Below are 16,237 nucleotides of genomic sequence, written 5' to 3'. Positions count from 1 at the left end.
TGTATATGTGTGTGCATGCAAACATAGGTGTGTACACGTGTGTATGTGGAAATCTGCTGGGCAAGTCAAAACCACAGTAGAGTTGCCCCCTATATCTTGAATCTTCCAGAGATAACCCCCACTTTTATTCTATCACTACTGGAGAGACAGTATTTGCAGCCAGCCAGCCAGTGACTCTCTCAGGGTCTATTTCTGACTTCTTCCCTATCTTCCAACCCCTAATCATATTTCCACCTGGATGCATCATTTTTACTCCCAATATGCTGTATAGAGAAGGAGTCAGGATGCTGTCTTCCCATGAACAGTACTCAGTAAAAAAACCAATTGCATTTTAGTTGGGCAATGCCCCTACCCACCCTTCAAATCCCTTCCACCATGCATTTCTGTTTCCCTTTGTTTGTTGGATTGTTCTGCTGCTCCTTCTCCTCACCCCACCACCCTTGAATCGTAATGTGAAATTCTTTTACCATGTCAAGAAATTGTTAAAAATACAGGTACTTTGGAAAAAAACAAACAAAAAAAACCAGGTACTTCTCCAAACACTGGCTCGGGGGTGCAGGAGGGGGCGGCAGGGAAGAGGTGGCTGGTGGCGGCCGCCTCTTCCCTGCCCCACCCGGCTTCTCCGATCACAAGCCGGGGGGCAGGCAAAGGCGGCCCCAGTTCTCCGGTCACGGGGCAGGGAAGAGGGGTATACAGGGCAGGGCCAATCGGGGGGTTGGGGTGCCGCCCCAGTCGTGATTGGAGAAGAACCCAGCTCTTACCTGCTACCTGGGTTTCTGATCACCATCAGCAGCAGGCGGCTTTTTCCATCCTTCCCCTATCACCTCCTGGCATTGCGTCTATGTATGCAAATTAACCACCATCTTTGTTGGCAGTTAATTTGCATATCGCCCTGATTAGCTAATGGGCAGCATAGTGAAGGTACCGTCAATTACCATGTTTGTCTATTATTAGAGAGGATGATCTATCCATGTAACTGTCAATTTTTATTCTGCAAATATTGTATTCTATCACAAGTAATCACATCATATCAATCTATCTATTAATAGAAATTTATGCTATGTCCAATTTACAGTGATACAAACCATAATACAGTGAACATATATATCTCTTTGTGTATATATCTGGGTGTTCTAAAGACAATAAACCAAAATAATATACAGTGAGAACATATACCTCTTTGTGCACATGTGGGTGCCTCTGAAACCAATACACGAAAATAAGTTGATTGATCCACATTTATGTGTTGTTTTTTTTAAAAAAACCTGTATTTATTAAAGTAATAAATATATTCTATTTTCATCATAGTTTAAAAATTTTACTTTTTGTATTGTTCATTAATCTATTTGGATTTTCTTTTTATATATGGTAAAAAATAGCTAATACTTTTTATTAATGTGAATCTTCCATTTATTAAATAGGCCATCCTTTCTCCAATGATTTCCATAGCAGTATCATACACAAAATCCACATCTCTCCTCCAATCTTCACTTTGTTTCCACTGATTTATTTACTCCTCAAGAACACATTGTTTAAATGACAGTTTTTAAAAAAATATGTTTTATTGACTTTTTAGAGAGAGATAGACAGAAACATTGATGAGAGTGAAACATCAACATGCCCCCTGCTGGGGATAGAGACATTATACCAGGCATGTGCCCTGACTGGGAATCAAACCTTGACCTCCTGGTGCATGGGTCAACCACTGAGCCACATTAGCCAGGCTAAATGACACAGTTTTAAATAAAGTATGTAATGATATATAGTATACTGTCTTCTCTTTTGTTTTTCATATTTTCCAGCTATTTGTAGTTCTTTATATTCCAATATAATATTATAATTCAGTTTATGAAATTCTTAAAATATAACTAAATAATGAAAAAAAGGAGTTTTGTGAAAAAATGTTTCTAACGATGCCAAGTCTTTTCAGTGTTATTTTTATAAATCTTTAAGGGGTTCTTTTATGCTCTTCAAAATGTTTTATGCCTTAACTGGTTTGGCTCAGTGGATAGAGCATCGGTCTGCAGACTGAAGGGTGCTAGATTTGATTCTGGTCAAGGGCATGTACCTTGGTTGCAGGCACATCCCCAGTAGGGGGTGTGCAAGAGGCAGCTGATTGATGTTTCTCTCTCATCAATGTTTCTAACTATCCCTCTCCCTTCCTCTCTGTAAAAAAATCAATAAAAATATTTAAAAATTTTTCTTTTTTTAAAATATATTTTATTGATTTTTTTTAGCCAAAATGTTTTATAATTTTACACATATAGTAATTTATTGTATCTATTCTTAGATATTTTATATCAACACGTTTTCTAATTATCTCATATAATATCTCATATGTAGAGTTTCTCTCCCCCCCAATCTTTCTCTTTTTTAAAAAAATATATTTTATTGATTTTTTTACAGAGAGGAAGGGAGAGAGATAGAGAGTTAGAAACATTGATGAGAGAGAAACATCGATCAGCTGCCTCCTGCACACCCCTTACTGGGGATGTGCCTGCAACCAAGGTACATGTTCATGACTGAAATCGAACCTGGGACCCTTCAGTCCGCAGGCTGATGCTCTATCCACTGAGCCAAACCGGTTAGGGCCCCAATCTTTTTCTTGATAATACATTGGCTAGGAACCCAAGTATCATGTTGATAAGCTAACAGAAGACATCTTGTTTCAGGTTTTAATGAGAATGATAAATATTAGTAGATAAGATATCTGCTAAAGGTTTTTGATGATCAGCTTTTTCATTATAAAATTCTTAATCTTGGTAAGAATTCTCATGTTTCCCGAATGTGTGACTTCTTCAAAAGGTTTTCCCATATTCACAGTTTTCTACTCTGTAATTGGTTACATAATATGAAAGGAGGTGCTAATTACTTCTGAAGGTTTTTCCATATTCACTATATTTATAGGATTTCTATTTCTAAGGAGTATGAATTTTTTGGTGTCTAACAAGATGTGACTTTTGGCTGAAAGCTTTACCACACTCATTACAATGATAAGGCTTCTCACCTGTATGTTGTCTCATATGAAGTGTAAGAGATGAGATTTGAGAGAAGGCTTTTCCACATTTACTACAGTCAAAGGGTTTCTCACCTGTATGACCTCGTATATGTATTGTAAGGGATGAGCTTTGGGAGAAGGCTTTTCCACATTTATTACATTCATAGGGTTTTTCACCGGTATGACCTCTCATGTGCACAATAAGGGAAGTTCTTTGAGAGAAAACTTTTCCACACTCATGACATGCATAGGGCTTCTCACCTGTATGACTTCTCATATGCAAATTAAGCAATGAGCACTGAGAGAAGGATTTCCCACATTTATCACACTCATAAGGCTTTTCCCCTGTGTGACTTCTCAGATGAAGAGTAAGGGATGCAATTTGAGAGAAGGCTTTACCACATTTATTACAGTTATAAGGTTTCTCTCCAGTGTGGACTTTCTGATGTGTAATAAAGTTTTGCTTGTGGCTGAAGGCTTTACCACATTCATTACATTCATAAGGTTTCTCTCCAGAATGAATTTTTTCATGAGCAATAAGATTTGATTTCTGGCTAAAGGCTTTGCCACATTCTTTACATGTATAGGGTTTTTCTCCAGTGTGAATCCTCTGGTGTCTAACAAGATTTGACATCTGAATAAATGCTTTCCCACATTCATTACATTCATAAGGTTTCTCTCTAGTATGAATCTTCTGGTGTGTAATGAAGCTTTTCTTGTGGCTGAAGGCTTTTCTACATTCCTTGCATTCATAAGGTTTCTCGCCAGTATGACTTCTCATATGTACAGTAAGGGCTGAACTTTGAGAGAAGGATTTTCCACATTCATTACATTCATATGGTTTCTCACCTGTATGAATTCTCACATGTATAATAAGCATGGAAAACTGAGAGAAGGCTTTTCCACATTGATCACATTTATAAGGTTTTTCACCTGTATGACTTCTCATATGAAGAGCAAGGGATGCAATTCGAGGGAAAGCTTTACCACATTCATTACATACATAAGGTTTCTCCCCAGTATGAAGTTTATGATGTGCAACGAGGCTTTGCTTCTGGCTGAATGCTTTTCCACACTTATCACATTCATAAGGTTTCTCTCCAGAATGAATTTTTTCATGATCAATAAGATTTGATTTTTGGCTGAAGAATTTCCCACATTCTTTACATGCATAGGGTTTCTCTCCAGTATGAATTCTTTGATGTCTATTGAGATTTGACACTTTAATGAAAGCTTTCCCACATTCATTACATTTATAAGAATGTTCCCTACTGTGAATTATCTGATGTTTTAAGAGTTTTTCATTATGGTTAAAGGCTTTTCTACAGTTTTTACATTCATAGGGTTTCTCTCCAGTATGAATTCTCAGGTGTCTGATGAGATCCAAGGTTTGACTAAATCCTTTTCCACTATGACTACACTTAAAGGGGGTTACTACAAAATGAGATGATCTACTGCCAGATGACTTTATAGGTTCATTATATTCACAGTATTCCTTTTTTATAAGGATTTTCTCATTATTTTGACAGTCAAAATTATGTTCTAAACACTTTCCAAATAAGTTATAGTCACAGAGGTTGTGAACAGAGGGGTAAAACTCTGAGTTTGGAGAAAATGCATAAGAAATTTTCTTATGACATTCACTGACTTTTTCTTCAGTCAATACTTTTATGAACTTATCTCTGAGTTGTGTCAAAAGTCTGTCCTGTATATTCTGATGGTCATCAAGTCCAGATATTTCTCCTAAAACAGATTAAAAGTAAATATTACTTGTAAATTTTTCCAATATTATATCAATAAAATTTCAAAAATATGCTATTATAGGATTGATTATTGGCTTAAGACCTACTTTTCCACTATTAAGTAAGTTACAGGAACATACATCTTCTATTTCCTAAGCTTTAGAAAATTTTAGGAAGGTAAATATGAATACAGGCAGACATCTATGAACACAAATAGCCTTGCTTTTAAATGGGATATGAAAGAAAAAGATAAAGTATTCAGTAAATAAAAGAGAATACAGAATTTCAAATAATGTAAGAAGAAATAATGATAGAGAAAAACACAAAGACAGGAAGTTAAAAATCATAAAACTATTTTGCAGGACTTTATTGAAATACATTCTTACAAACTGTTTGACATGAATAATTTTCTGAAAAATGTAAATGACCAAAATGGCTATAAGGTATAGAAAACCTATCAAACCAATTTCCATAAAATAAACAGAAAAACTTGAAAAGAAATGCCTTAAAAACAAAACAAATACACAAGACGCAGAGAAATTCACATGAGATTTTAATAAACATTTAAGGGCCAACTCTCATGTGCAAAATGTTACAAAAGAAAAAACGAAGAGATTCCAATTTTTTTGCGTGTGAAACAAACAATATTAATACCAAAATCTGAGAAAGATGTCAACCAAAAAACAAATTATACACCAATTTCATTTATGAATATCAATGTAAAAATTCTAAATAAATTATCAAATGACCCAGAAAAAAATAAAGTGACCCAGAAGATCTGGAAACAGCCCAAGTTCCCATCAGTGGATAAGTGGATAATCTGTGGTACATTTACATAATGAAATACTGCTTAGCCATTAAAAAAAAAAAGGAAACCTTATTTTTTGCAACAGTATAGATGGATCTGGAGATTATTATGCTAAGCAAAATAAGCTGGTCAGAGAAAGACAAATACCATATGATCTTCCTTATATGTGGAATCTAATGAACAAAATAATTTAACAAACAAAATAGAAACGGAAGTACAGATATATAGATCACACTGACAGCTGTTAGAGGGAAGGGGGGACTGGAGGACTGAGTGAAATAAAGATGAAGAGATTAAGCAAATATATATATATATATATATATATATATATATATATATATATATATAACATAGACACATACACACAGACAACAATATGGTGATAGCCAGAGGGAAAGGGGTTGGGGTGAGGTAGAAGAGGGCAAAGGGAGGATAAATCAAATGGAAAGAGACTTTACTCTGGGCAATTGTTGCATGATACAGTAGGCAGATGATGTTTTGTTGAGATGTACCCTTGAAACCTTTATATAGTTTTGTTAACCAATGTCACCCCAATAAACTCACTGGCATGGCTCAGTGATTGAGCATCAACCTATGAACCAGGAGGTCATGGTTCAATTTCCAATCAGGGCACATGCCCAGTGGGGGGTGTGCAGGAGGAGCCAGTCAATGCTTCTCTCTCATCAATGTTTCCATCTTTCTCTCCCTTTCTCTCTGAAATCAATCAAGATATGTTTTTAAGAATTCTTAATGATTAAATAATTCCTATTAAAATGAAAAGAAAAATAAAAGTTTCAAAATTATTTAACTCTTTAAAAAAGAGTCCATTAAAATTATTATAAAGAAACTCATTAAACTCACTATATTAGTAAATATTAAGTTTCAATAACCTTCATATATACAAATAGTTACAAAAATATAATAGAAGACTACACTTAAAAATATAATAACATATGAAAATATGGGAATACATTTAATAGAAATCTCAAAATTATAAGAAAACTTTAAAAGGCATATACAGATGTGAACAAATAAAATGGTGTAATGGGTTAAATTGTATACTTGCCACCAAAAAATGTGTTGAAGTCCTAACTCCCCAGTCCCTTAAAATGTGAAGTTATTTATAAATAGGGTCATTGCAGATGTAATTAGTTAAGAAGAGGTCATGGTGGTTTGGTAATCCCTAATCTACTATGACTGGTGTTTTTATAAAAAGAATGCCACGCAAAGAGAAAAACACAGGGAAAATGCCATGTAGAGGTGGATACAGACTGAAGCTATGCTGCCACAAGCAAATGAATGTCTGGCACTACCAGAAGCTGAAAGAGGCAAGGAGGGTCCTTTTAAGATTTCAGAGGGAGCATGGCCCTGCTGACACCTTGATTTAGTATTTCTAGTCTCCAGAACTGTGAGAATAAATTTCTGTTATTCTAAGCCACCCAGTTTGTATTAGTACTTTGTTATGACAGCCCTATAAAACTAAGGCAAGAGACACATCACATTCTTGGAGAGAAACATTCAACAGCAAAGATGACTATTATCACAGGATAACCTAATAAAGTGGTTTCAATAAGAATGTTTAAAAATACAAGTAATAGCTTCAAGGAGAATGATGCTACGGTTTGCCACCAGAGAGAAGAAATGGTTAAGAAAAGAGTAATTACTTTTAAATATACATACTCTTGCGCCTGCTAGCTCAGTCGGTAGAGCATGAGACTCTTAAATATACATACTCTATTAGTTTCAAAAATGGTACTATAAGCATGTATTTTATATTTTAAAAAGTAAATAAATAAAATTGAATAATGCAATAATAAAATGAAAACAAACAATGGGAAGGTAAAAGTAGATGAGAGAACATAAAAGTGAAAGAGTCTATCTAGCATGATTGGATGGGGAGTAAGTACAGTGGAACCTAATAAACAAAATGAACTAACAAGCAAAATAGAGACAAACTCTCAGCTAAAGAGCAAGCTGGCAGCCATTGGAGGGGGGGATAAGGGGGTGGAGGGATTGAGCAGTGCGGGAAGCCACCACTTGCCAATACTATCATGAGAGTGCACCAAGGAACATGGAGGGCCAATGGACCTTAACCATTAGCAGGGCTGACGCTAAGGAATGATTGTTCGTGTTGAGATAGTGGTGGCTTGAAGTAATTTCCTAACCAGATAGTCTCCAAGTAAATGTTTACTGGACCTTACTGATCTTTACTGACCTTAGAGACGGTATGTTTGCTACCTGTTTGTTGCGCTTTACTGAGGGCAACATGTGTATCTAAAACTGAATAAAAGCAGACGGGACCCAGTTTCGGTGTGTCTCTTCAAGAAAGAGGCTCCACCTGGCCCCCAATGCCTTCTAAATTCATATTTCTTGTATAGTATTTTCATTGTGCGTTGGCCCCTCCTACAGATCCTGAACCCCACCATGAAGACTGCGGCAGAGGAGAAAAGAAAAACAAGAAAAACTCATGGACACAAACAATAGTGTCGTAATTTCCAGGGGAAGGAGGGGGGAAGAGTCAGAGAAGAGTATAAGGGGGAATAAATGGTGATGGACAGAGACTTGATTTGGGGTGATGAATACATAATATACCATACAGATGATGTGTTGTAGAAATGTGTACCTGAAATCTGTATGATTTTATTAACCAGTGTCAACCCAATAAATTCAATAAATGTAGCAGAAAATGGGAGCTAACAGAAAAGTAGCACTGTCTTTAAAACTTTCCTTGAAGTAAAACGTAGCCATTACTATCGTATGAGAGGAAAAGCTAACAATACAGTTGGAAGTACTAGTATAATTATGGGTACAAAATATAATGCTAAGGCATTTACAATGGAAGGAACAAAAGAAATTGGAAAGTAAAGGACTATAAATGTGAACAGGTTTATTTGTACTATAATTCCATGAATATCTGAAAGCAAAAAGAAAGGATCCTATGTAAAAAGTTGGGCAAAGACACTGAAGATGTCAAAAACAGAATGATTATCAAAGTAAAGCTAGAAATGAGTTAAAAAATATTGATATCTAACTCACAGGTAAAAAGGCCAACTGGACCTTTAAGTTTATCGGAAAGAAGTTAATAATCTTATCTAGAAATGACCTCTTAGGTTTCTAAAAAATTCACACCAGTTGTCATGATAAAAGTCTAGTCTTTAGGAAAATATCTTTGAGGAATATTTCAGAGGAATCACCTATTCACATATTAACCATTAAAGATCCTTGCCCCTCCTTCACCTGTCCCTCCCACTAACCTGGACAATGTCTCTTTAACACTTCTTCCTCCACCACCCATGGTTCTTCTTCTTGCTCCAACTTGAAAATCACATCGGGTTTGGTAAATGGACAGCCTATCAAAGGAAAATGACATAAATACTAGAACAAAGAATAATTTAAGAATTGAGGCCGGCACAGAGAAATCATAATTTCTGAAGCACAAGAAATTATGGTTTCTGGGAATGCTGTCCTCTGAATCAGACAAAAAAGGACCTTTTGTTTTGAAAGCTGCAGCATGCACATTCACATGAGTAAAGGCATCTAAAGGCCAAATTCGTTCTAACACTGAAAGATACCACACACTTCAGAAAATTGGGGGTTGGGGAACAACTTTAACTCCTAGAATTTGGGTTATAGAGGAAACTACCCTTACCCACTGTGATTAAGTTGTTATAGTTTTCTAGCATCACATGCCGGTACAGGTTCCTTTGAGCAGGTTCCAATTGCTGCCACTCTTCCTGGGTGAAGTCAATAGCCACATCTTTGAATGTCACTGTTCCCTGTAACAACACACTCCAATTCAATCTGAAGTCATCCATCTTAGATGATGTAGACAAAACATACTGAACTATTTTCTCATGGTATGCACAGTTTAGAGGTTCTAAAAAATGTACCTAGTTTTTAATTTCTAAAAGAAAAAACATCACATTAGCAGCATCTGTCATTTTATGTTCATTCACTGAATTTGCAAGCATCTTTAATAACTACCATGGTTTAAAGAGATCTTGGGCACCAATTTATATTGAGTGCGGAAGTTGGGTGAATATAAAACTTTATTCAACTTAATTGGTTTGGGAACTCACTAAATGCCTGTGATTCAATGAGGCAGGGAAAAACAATGAAAACAGGATTTGGATGCAAACAAAAGTAAGAAAAGGATATGAAAAATGTGTGGTATGGAAGAACATCCAACTAGAGATATACATTGACATATTATTGGACATAATGTTTATTAAATCAGGAGAAATCTACAATGAAATGAGGATTGCTCATTAGCTTATACTAGTTGCCTGGAGCCATGAAAAGGGGCTATGATTGCTCAGAGTTTACATACATTGAAAAAAGAGGGCTACAGACAGGATCATACAAATACCACCAAAGAAAAGATGCATTAATAAAGTTTTTCTAATGTTCTGAACTAGAATTACGAGCAGAATTAAGAGAAAAAAACATTATCAGGAAAGCTTTAGAATAAGTTTCAGAAATGAGATGCTGGTTGACAAACTTCTTAAAAGCAAAGTGATTTAAATATTAGAAATATAATGTATTTTTCCTAGTTAAAACTGAAGTGCCCAAAGGATTATAAACAAATAAAAAACTTCAACAGCACTAAAACAAAGATATTTGCCCATATTTACTGCCCCTTCAGGAATTTCTATGAGAGATGGGTGAAATAAAAAGAAATCACCAGGAGCTAACTCATAATCACTGTTCCTAAGAATTTATTTCTAGGTCCTAAAAGTATCTTATGAACATAAACATTCACTAACACTAAGGGTTCAGAGTAGGCTATGGGACTAAAGATATAATTTTTTGGAACCCTTTTCTGTTAAAGAACAAGGCCTTTGAAATAAACAGATTTAAGAAACCAAAGGCAATTGTGGCTGAAAAAGACATCCCTCATTTATTTCCCCCTCTCTCACAATTACAATTTGCCACCCAGCCATGTACAAAAGTGCCTTTGTGGGAGCTTTGGGATCCAGCACCATATACCAAAGGGGTCTGGAAGAGTTTCATGCACCCATGTATTGGATAGTAGATATATAGACTTTAGTCCCAGCTGTAGACCCTGAAGTAGCTAATGAACCAACTCTAGTCCCTCTTGGCCATGGTTCAGGAGCCCCTGGAAAAAACACCCAATGACTCCAGCAGAAAAGTTCCAGCCCACCACTGGAACAAAACAGTTTTGACTCATCAGAAATAGTAAGAGAAACAGGTTAACTTTACTCACATCACCTCTCCCTCAAGATGGTACAGATTAGGGTCATGAGAGATCCTGTTGACCTGTGATCTCATCCATAGAGAAGAGTGAAAGTGTGTGAGTACCTCACTTCCTAGCTGTACAGGATACTGTCAAAGAAGCTCATTTCTCTCTTGCCTCATCCAGAATACTGGATTCTGAGCTACATGATGGGGGAAGGAAGAGTCTGAGATAGTGGAATATAAGTCTCCTGTAGAGCATTAATGGGACACCGATCCTACTAACTGCATTGCAGACTCCATCAAGAAGCCTGTCCATTTGGTTTATTTTTGGCTTTAGATTCCCCCAAATGCTCCATGGGCATCCTAGAGCTCTGAATTCCTTACCCACACACACTCCCACCTTGCAACTGGCTCCTTGTGCATACTCCCAAAGGTGGTAGTGAGAGCAAGCTTTGACAGAAAGCTTGAATCTGCAGGCCAGGGAGAGACCATGAATGTAAGCTTTAGCACTGCCTTTGGGAAAACAAAAGAGAAGCTCCTAGCAAGTACCCTTCCTGGTGTGTTGTAGAATCAAGAAAAGGCATACAAGCGTAAGAATTCTGCCACAAGAGGGAGAAGATTGGAGTCAATATACCATACATTAAAAGGTCTGAGAAAGCCTCAGAATCCCTAGCAGAGATGATGAAAGTTATTTCGCTCCAGAAAGTAGTCAGTAAAGACTGGAGGACTTTTACTTTAATGAAAAATTTCAAAGAACATGAGCCCTGGATGCTCTATCAATGGATAGAGCATCGGTCCACCCACCAAAGGGTGGTTTGATTCCCGGTCAAGAGTACATACTTAGAAGAACAAAGTAGGTGGGATCTCAATACCAGATATCAAGCTGTATTACAAAGCCACGGTTCTCAAAACTGCCTGGTACTGGCACAAAAACAGACATATAGATCAATGGAAAAAATAGCCCAGAAATCAACCCGAACCAATATGCTCAATTAGTATTTGACAAAGGAGGCAAGAACATACATTGGAGTCAAGACAGTCTCTTCAATAAATGGTGTTGGGAAAATTGGACAGATACATGCAAAAAAATGAAACCAGACCACCAACTTACACCAAACACAAAAATAAATTCAAAATGGATAAAGGATGATTTAAATGTAAGACAGGAAACCATAAAAATACTGGAGGAATCCAAAGGCAACAAAATCGCAGACATATGCCAAAGCAGTTTCTTCACCGATACAGCTCCTAGGACTGGAAACTAAAGAGAAAATAAACAAATGGGACTACATCAAAATAAAAAGCTTCTGCACAGCAAAAGACACCATCAACAAAACAACAAGAAAGCCCACTGCATGGGAGAACATATTAGCCAATGTTATCACCGATAAGGGATTAATCTCCAACATTTATACGGAACTCATACAACTTAACAAAAGGAAGATAATCCAATCAAAAAATGGCCAAAGGACCTAAATAGACACTTTTCAAAAGAGGACATTCAGAAAGCCAAGAGACATATGAAAACATGCTCAAAGTCACTAATCATCCGATAAATACAAATCAAAACAACAATGAGGTACCATCTCACACCTGTCAGAATGGCTATCATAAACAATTCAACAAATGACAAGTGCTGGAGAGGTTATGGAGAAAAGGGAACACTTGTGCACTGCTGGTGGGAAAGCAGACTGGTGCAGCCACTATGGAAGACAGTATGGAGTTTCCTCAAAAAACTAAAAATGGAACTCCCATTTGACCCAGTGATCCCACTTCTAGGAATATATCCTAAGAAAACAGAAACACCAATTAGAAAGGATATATGCATCCCTATGTTCATAGCAGCACAATGTACCATAGCTAAGATCTGGAAACAGCATAAGTGCCCATCAGCAGATGAATGGATTAGAAAACTGTGGTACATCTACACCAGGGGTCCTCAAACTATGGCCTGCAGGCCACATGCGGCCTGCCAAATACATTTATCCGGCCTGCTGGGTGTTTTTGCCGCCCCTGCCTGTTGCTTAGCAGCCGACTCGTCCTGGGCCCACAGTGCGCATGTGTGGAATGTGCGCCGCACTCTCCGACTCCCATCCTTCTCTGTCTCTCGACTCCTCCTCTCAGTCTCAGGTGTGATCAGACGAGTCAAGAGCTTGCCTGTGCAGAGCCTGCTGCTTGCTGCCTGAGGACCGATGTAAGAAGTTTGGATTTTTTTTTTTGAAGTTAGGAGGTCTATTTTTTTTTTTTTTTTGGAGTTAGTAGGGCCTTTTCTTTTGAAGTTAGGAGAGCCTTTTTTTTATGTTTTGTTTCTTTACTTCAAAATAAGATATGTGCAGTGTGCATAGGAATTTGTTCATAGTTTTTTTTTTTTTAAACTATAGTCTGGCCCTCCAACTGTCTGAGGGACAGTGAACTGGCCCCCTGTTTAAAAAGTTTTGAGGACCCCTGATCTACACGATGGAATACTGTGCTGCTATAGAAAAGAAGGAATTCTTACCATTTGCAACAGCATGGATGGAACTGGAGAGCATTATGCTAAGTGAAATAAGCCAGTCAATGAAAGAAAAATACCACATGATCTCACTCATTCATGGATAATAAAGACCATTATAAACTGATGAACAAAAATAGATACAGAGGCAGAGCAGTCTCGAACAGACTGTCAAACTACAGCGGGAAGGCTGGGGAGGGTTGGGGGATGGGAGGGGGGGTAAGAGATCAACTGAAGGACTTGAATGCATGCATATAAGCATAACCAATGGACATAAGACACTGGGGGGTAGGGGAGGCTGGGGGAATGTCAAGGGGGCGGGGGAAAGGAGACATATTGTAATACTCTTTGTAATACTTTAAGAAATAAAACAAAATTAAAATAAAAAAAGAGTACATACTTGGGTTGCAGATTCGATTCCTGGCCCAGTCAGGGTGCATATGAGAGGCAACCAATCAATGTGTCTTTCTCACATCAATGTTTCTCTCTGTCTCCCCATCTCTCTCCCTTCCTGCCTCCCTTCCACTCTTTCTAAAAATCAATGGGAAAAAAAATTCCTCAAGTGAAGATTAACACCAAAAAAAAAAAAAAAAAAAAAATTTGAGAACATGAAAAATCAAGGGAACATAATAGCACAAAAAGATCACTAATCTTTGAGTTACTGATCCCTAAGAGCAGATTCATGATTTGCCCCCTTTGCCCACAACAAATTCAAAATAGCTGTTTTAAAGAAATTCAAAGAGCTATAAGAAAATACAAAGAGACAATTCAACAATATCAGGAAAATAATACATGAATAAAATAAGAAGTTTAATAAAGATATAAAAAAAAGAACCAAACAAAGTCTGGAGCTGAACAATACAATGAATGAAATGAAAAATTTCAATGGAAAATGCAACAGGAAAATGGATGAAGCAGAAGAAAGAACCTGTAAGTTAGAAGACAGGAAGTGTAAATTATTGAGTCAGAGGAGAAAAAGAATGAAGAAAACCTCTGAATTACAGGACATCGCCAAACAAAACTATATTCATATTATGGGAATCTCAGAATAAGAAGAGAGGGAAGAGGTAGAAAAATTATTTAAAGAAATAATGCCTGATAACTTCCCAAATACAGGGAGAGATTTTGATATACAAATTTTCATGAAGCTCATAGGTTACCAAACAAACTCAATATAAAGAAATCCTCTCTAAGACACAAAAAATAAAACTGGTCAAAAATCAAAGACAAAGAAAGGAGTTTGGGGGGGGGGGGTGGAGAGGGGAAGAAGCTTGTAACTCACAGAGAACCCCCCACTAGGATAACAGTAGATTTTTTTTAGCAGAAACCTTATAGGCCAGGAGAGAGTAGGATGATATATTCAAAGTACTGAAAGAAAAAAACAATCTGCAAACCAATAATATACTATCCACCAAAGTTGTTCTTCAGAAATAGAGAGAAACTTTGCCAATAAAGGATGAAAGAGTTCATCACCTTCAGACCCACCTTAGAAGAAATACTGAAAGAAGTTCTTCAAGCTGAAATGAAAGGATGCTAATTAGTAACATGAAAACATAAAACTATATACACAATGGTAAAGGTAAGTATATAGAGTCAAGTTCAGAACTCTAATATTGTAATATGGTGGTATGTTAAGCACTTAACTCTGACCTAAAAGTTTAATAATAAGTATTAAAAATAACTATATCTATAATAATTTGTTAATGAATCACATTATAAAAAGAGGAAAATGTGGCATGAAACACAAAAGCGGGATGAGAACAGAGTTTTTGTATCTCATCAAAGTCGCTATCAATGTAAAAAAGAATCTTTTTTTCTTAAATTAAATCTTTATTGTTCAGATTATTACAGTTGTTCCTCTTTCCCCCCACCCATAACTCCCCTCCACCCAGTTCCCACCCCCCCCCTTCATCCTCACCCACCCGCACTGTCCTCATCCATAGGTGCACGATTTTTGTCCAGTCTCTTCCCGCATCCCCCACATCCCTTCCCCTCCCCCAAGAATAGTCAGTCCACTCCCTTTCTATGCCCCTGATTCTATTATAATCACCAGTTTATTCTGTTCATCAGATTATTTATTCACTTGATTTTTAGATTCACTTGTTGATAGATGTGAATTTGTTGTTCATAATTTGTATCTTTACCCTTTTTTCTTCTTCTTCCTCTTCTTAAAGGATACCTTTCAGCATTTCATATAATACTAATTTGGTGTTGATGTACTCCTTTAGCTTTTCCTTATCTGTGAAGCTCTTTATCTGACCTTCAATTCTGAATGATAGCTTTGCTGGATAAAGTAGTCTTGGTAGTAGGTTCTTGGCATTCATCACTTTGAATATTTCTTGCCACTCCCTTCTGGCCTGCAAAGTTTCTGTTGATAAATCAGCTGACAGTCGTATGGGTACTCCCTTGTAGGTAGCTGACTGTTTTTCTCTTGCTGCTTTTAAGATTCTCTCTTTGTCTTTTGCTCTTGGCATTTTAATTATGATGTGTCTTGGTGTGGTCCTCTTTGGATTCCTTTTGTTTGGGGTTCTCTGTGCTTCCTGGACTTGTAAGTCTATTTCTTTCACCAGGTAGGGGAAGTGTTCTGTCATTATTTCTTCAAATAGGTTTTCAATATCTTGCTCTCTCTCTTCTTCTGACACCCCTATAATTCGGATGTTGGTATGCTTGAAGCTGTCCCAGAGGCTCCTTACACTATCATTGTATTTTTGGATTCTTTTTTCATTTTGCTTTTCTGGTGGGGTGTTTATTGCTTCTTCGTATTTCAAATCTTTGACTTGATTCTTTCGATGTTTAGTCTGCCGTTGGAACTCTGCATAATATCCTTTATTTTAGTCAGTGTATGCTTAATTTCTAGTTGGTCCTTTTTCATAACCTTGAGGGTCTCACTAGATTTCTTGAGGGTCTCACTACATTTATCGGCAGTCTCACCAGAATTTTTGAGGGTCTTACTAAATTTATCGGCGGTTTCTAGAAAGTTCTTGAAAAACCTTAAAAGT

General features: G+C 36.8%; 1 protein-coding gene across 2 annotated transcripts in view; it reads right to left on the bottom strand.

The window, feature by feature from the left end:
• Positions 1–2,553: 2,553 nt before the first annotated feature.
• ZNF569 (zinc finger protein 569) overlaps positions 2,554–16,237 on the bottom strand; it is a 99,870-nt gene continuing 86,186 nt past the window's right edge. The window contains exons 1-4 of one of the 2 annotated variants that reach the window (XM_036345210.1): positions 14,724–14,760; positions 9,198–9,324; positions 8,803–8,898; positions 2,554–4,741 (exon numbers count right to left, since the gene is read on the bottom strand). In XM_036345210.1, coding sequence (XP_036201103.1) covers positions 2,919–4,741; positions 8,803–8,898; positions 9,198–9,231 — 1,953 coding nt within the window. In that variant the 5' untranslated portion in view covers positions 9,232–9,324; positions 14,724–14,760 and the 3' untranslated portion in view covers positions 2,554–2,918. Of the gene's footprint in view, positions 4,742–8,802; positions 8,899–9,197; positions 9,325–14,723; positions 14,761–16,237 lie in introns of those variants that run through there. The other variant, XM_036345209.1, reaches the window with a different exon arrangement.

This window comes from Myotis myotis, unplaced genomic scaffold (genome assembly GCF_014108235.1).
Source record: "Myotis myotis isolate mMyoMyo1 unplaced genomic scaffold, mMyoMyo1.p scaffold_m19_p_19, whole genome shotgun sequence".
In the NCBI taxonomy this organism is placed as follows: domain Eukaryota; kingdom Metazoa; phylum Chordata; class Mammalia; order Chiroptera; family Vespertilionidae; genus Myotis; species Myotis myotis.
This window is presented reverse-complemented; position numbering and strand designations above follow the sequence as displayed.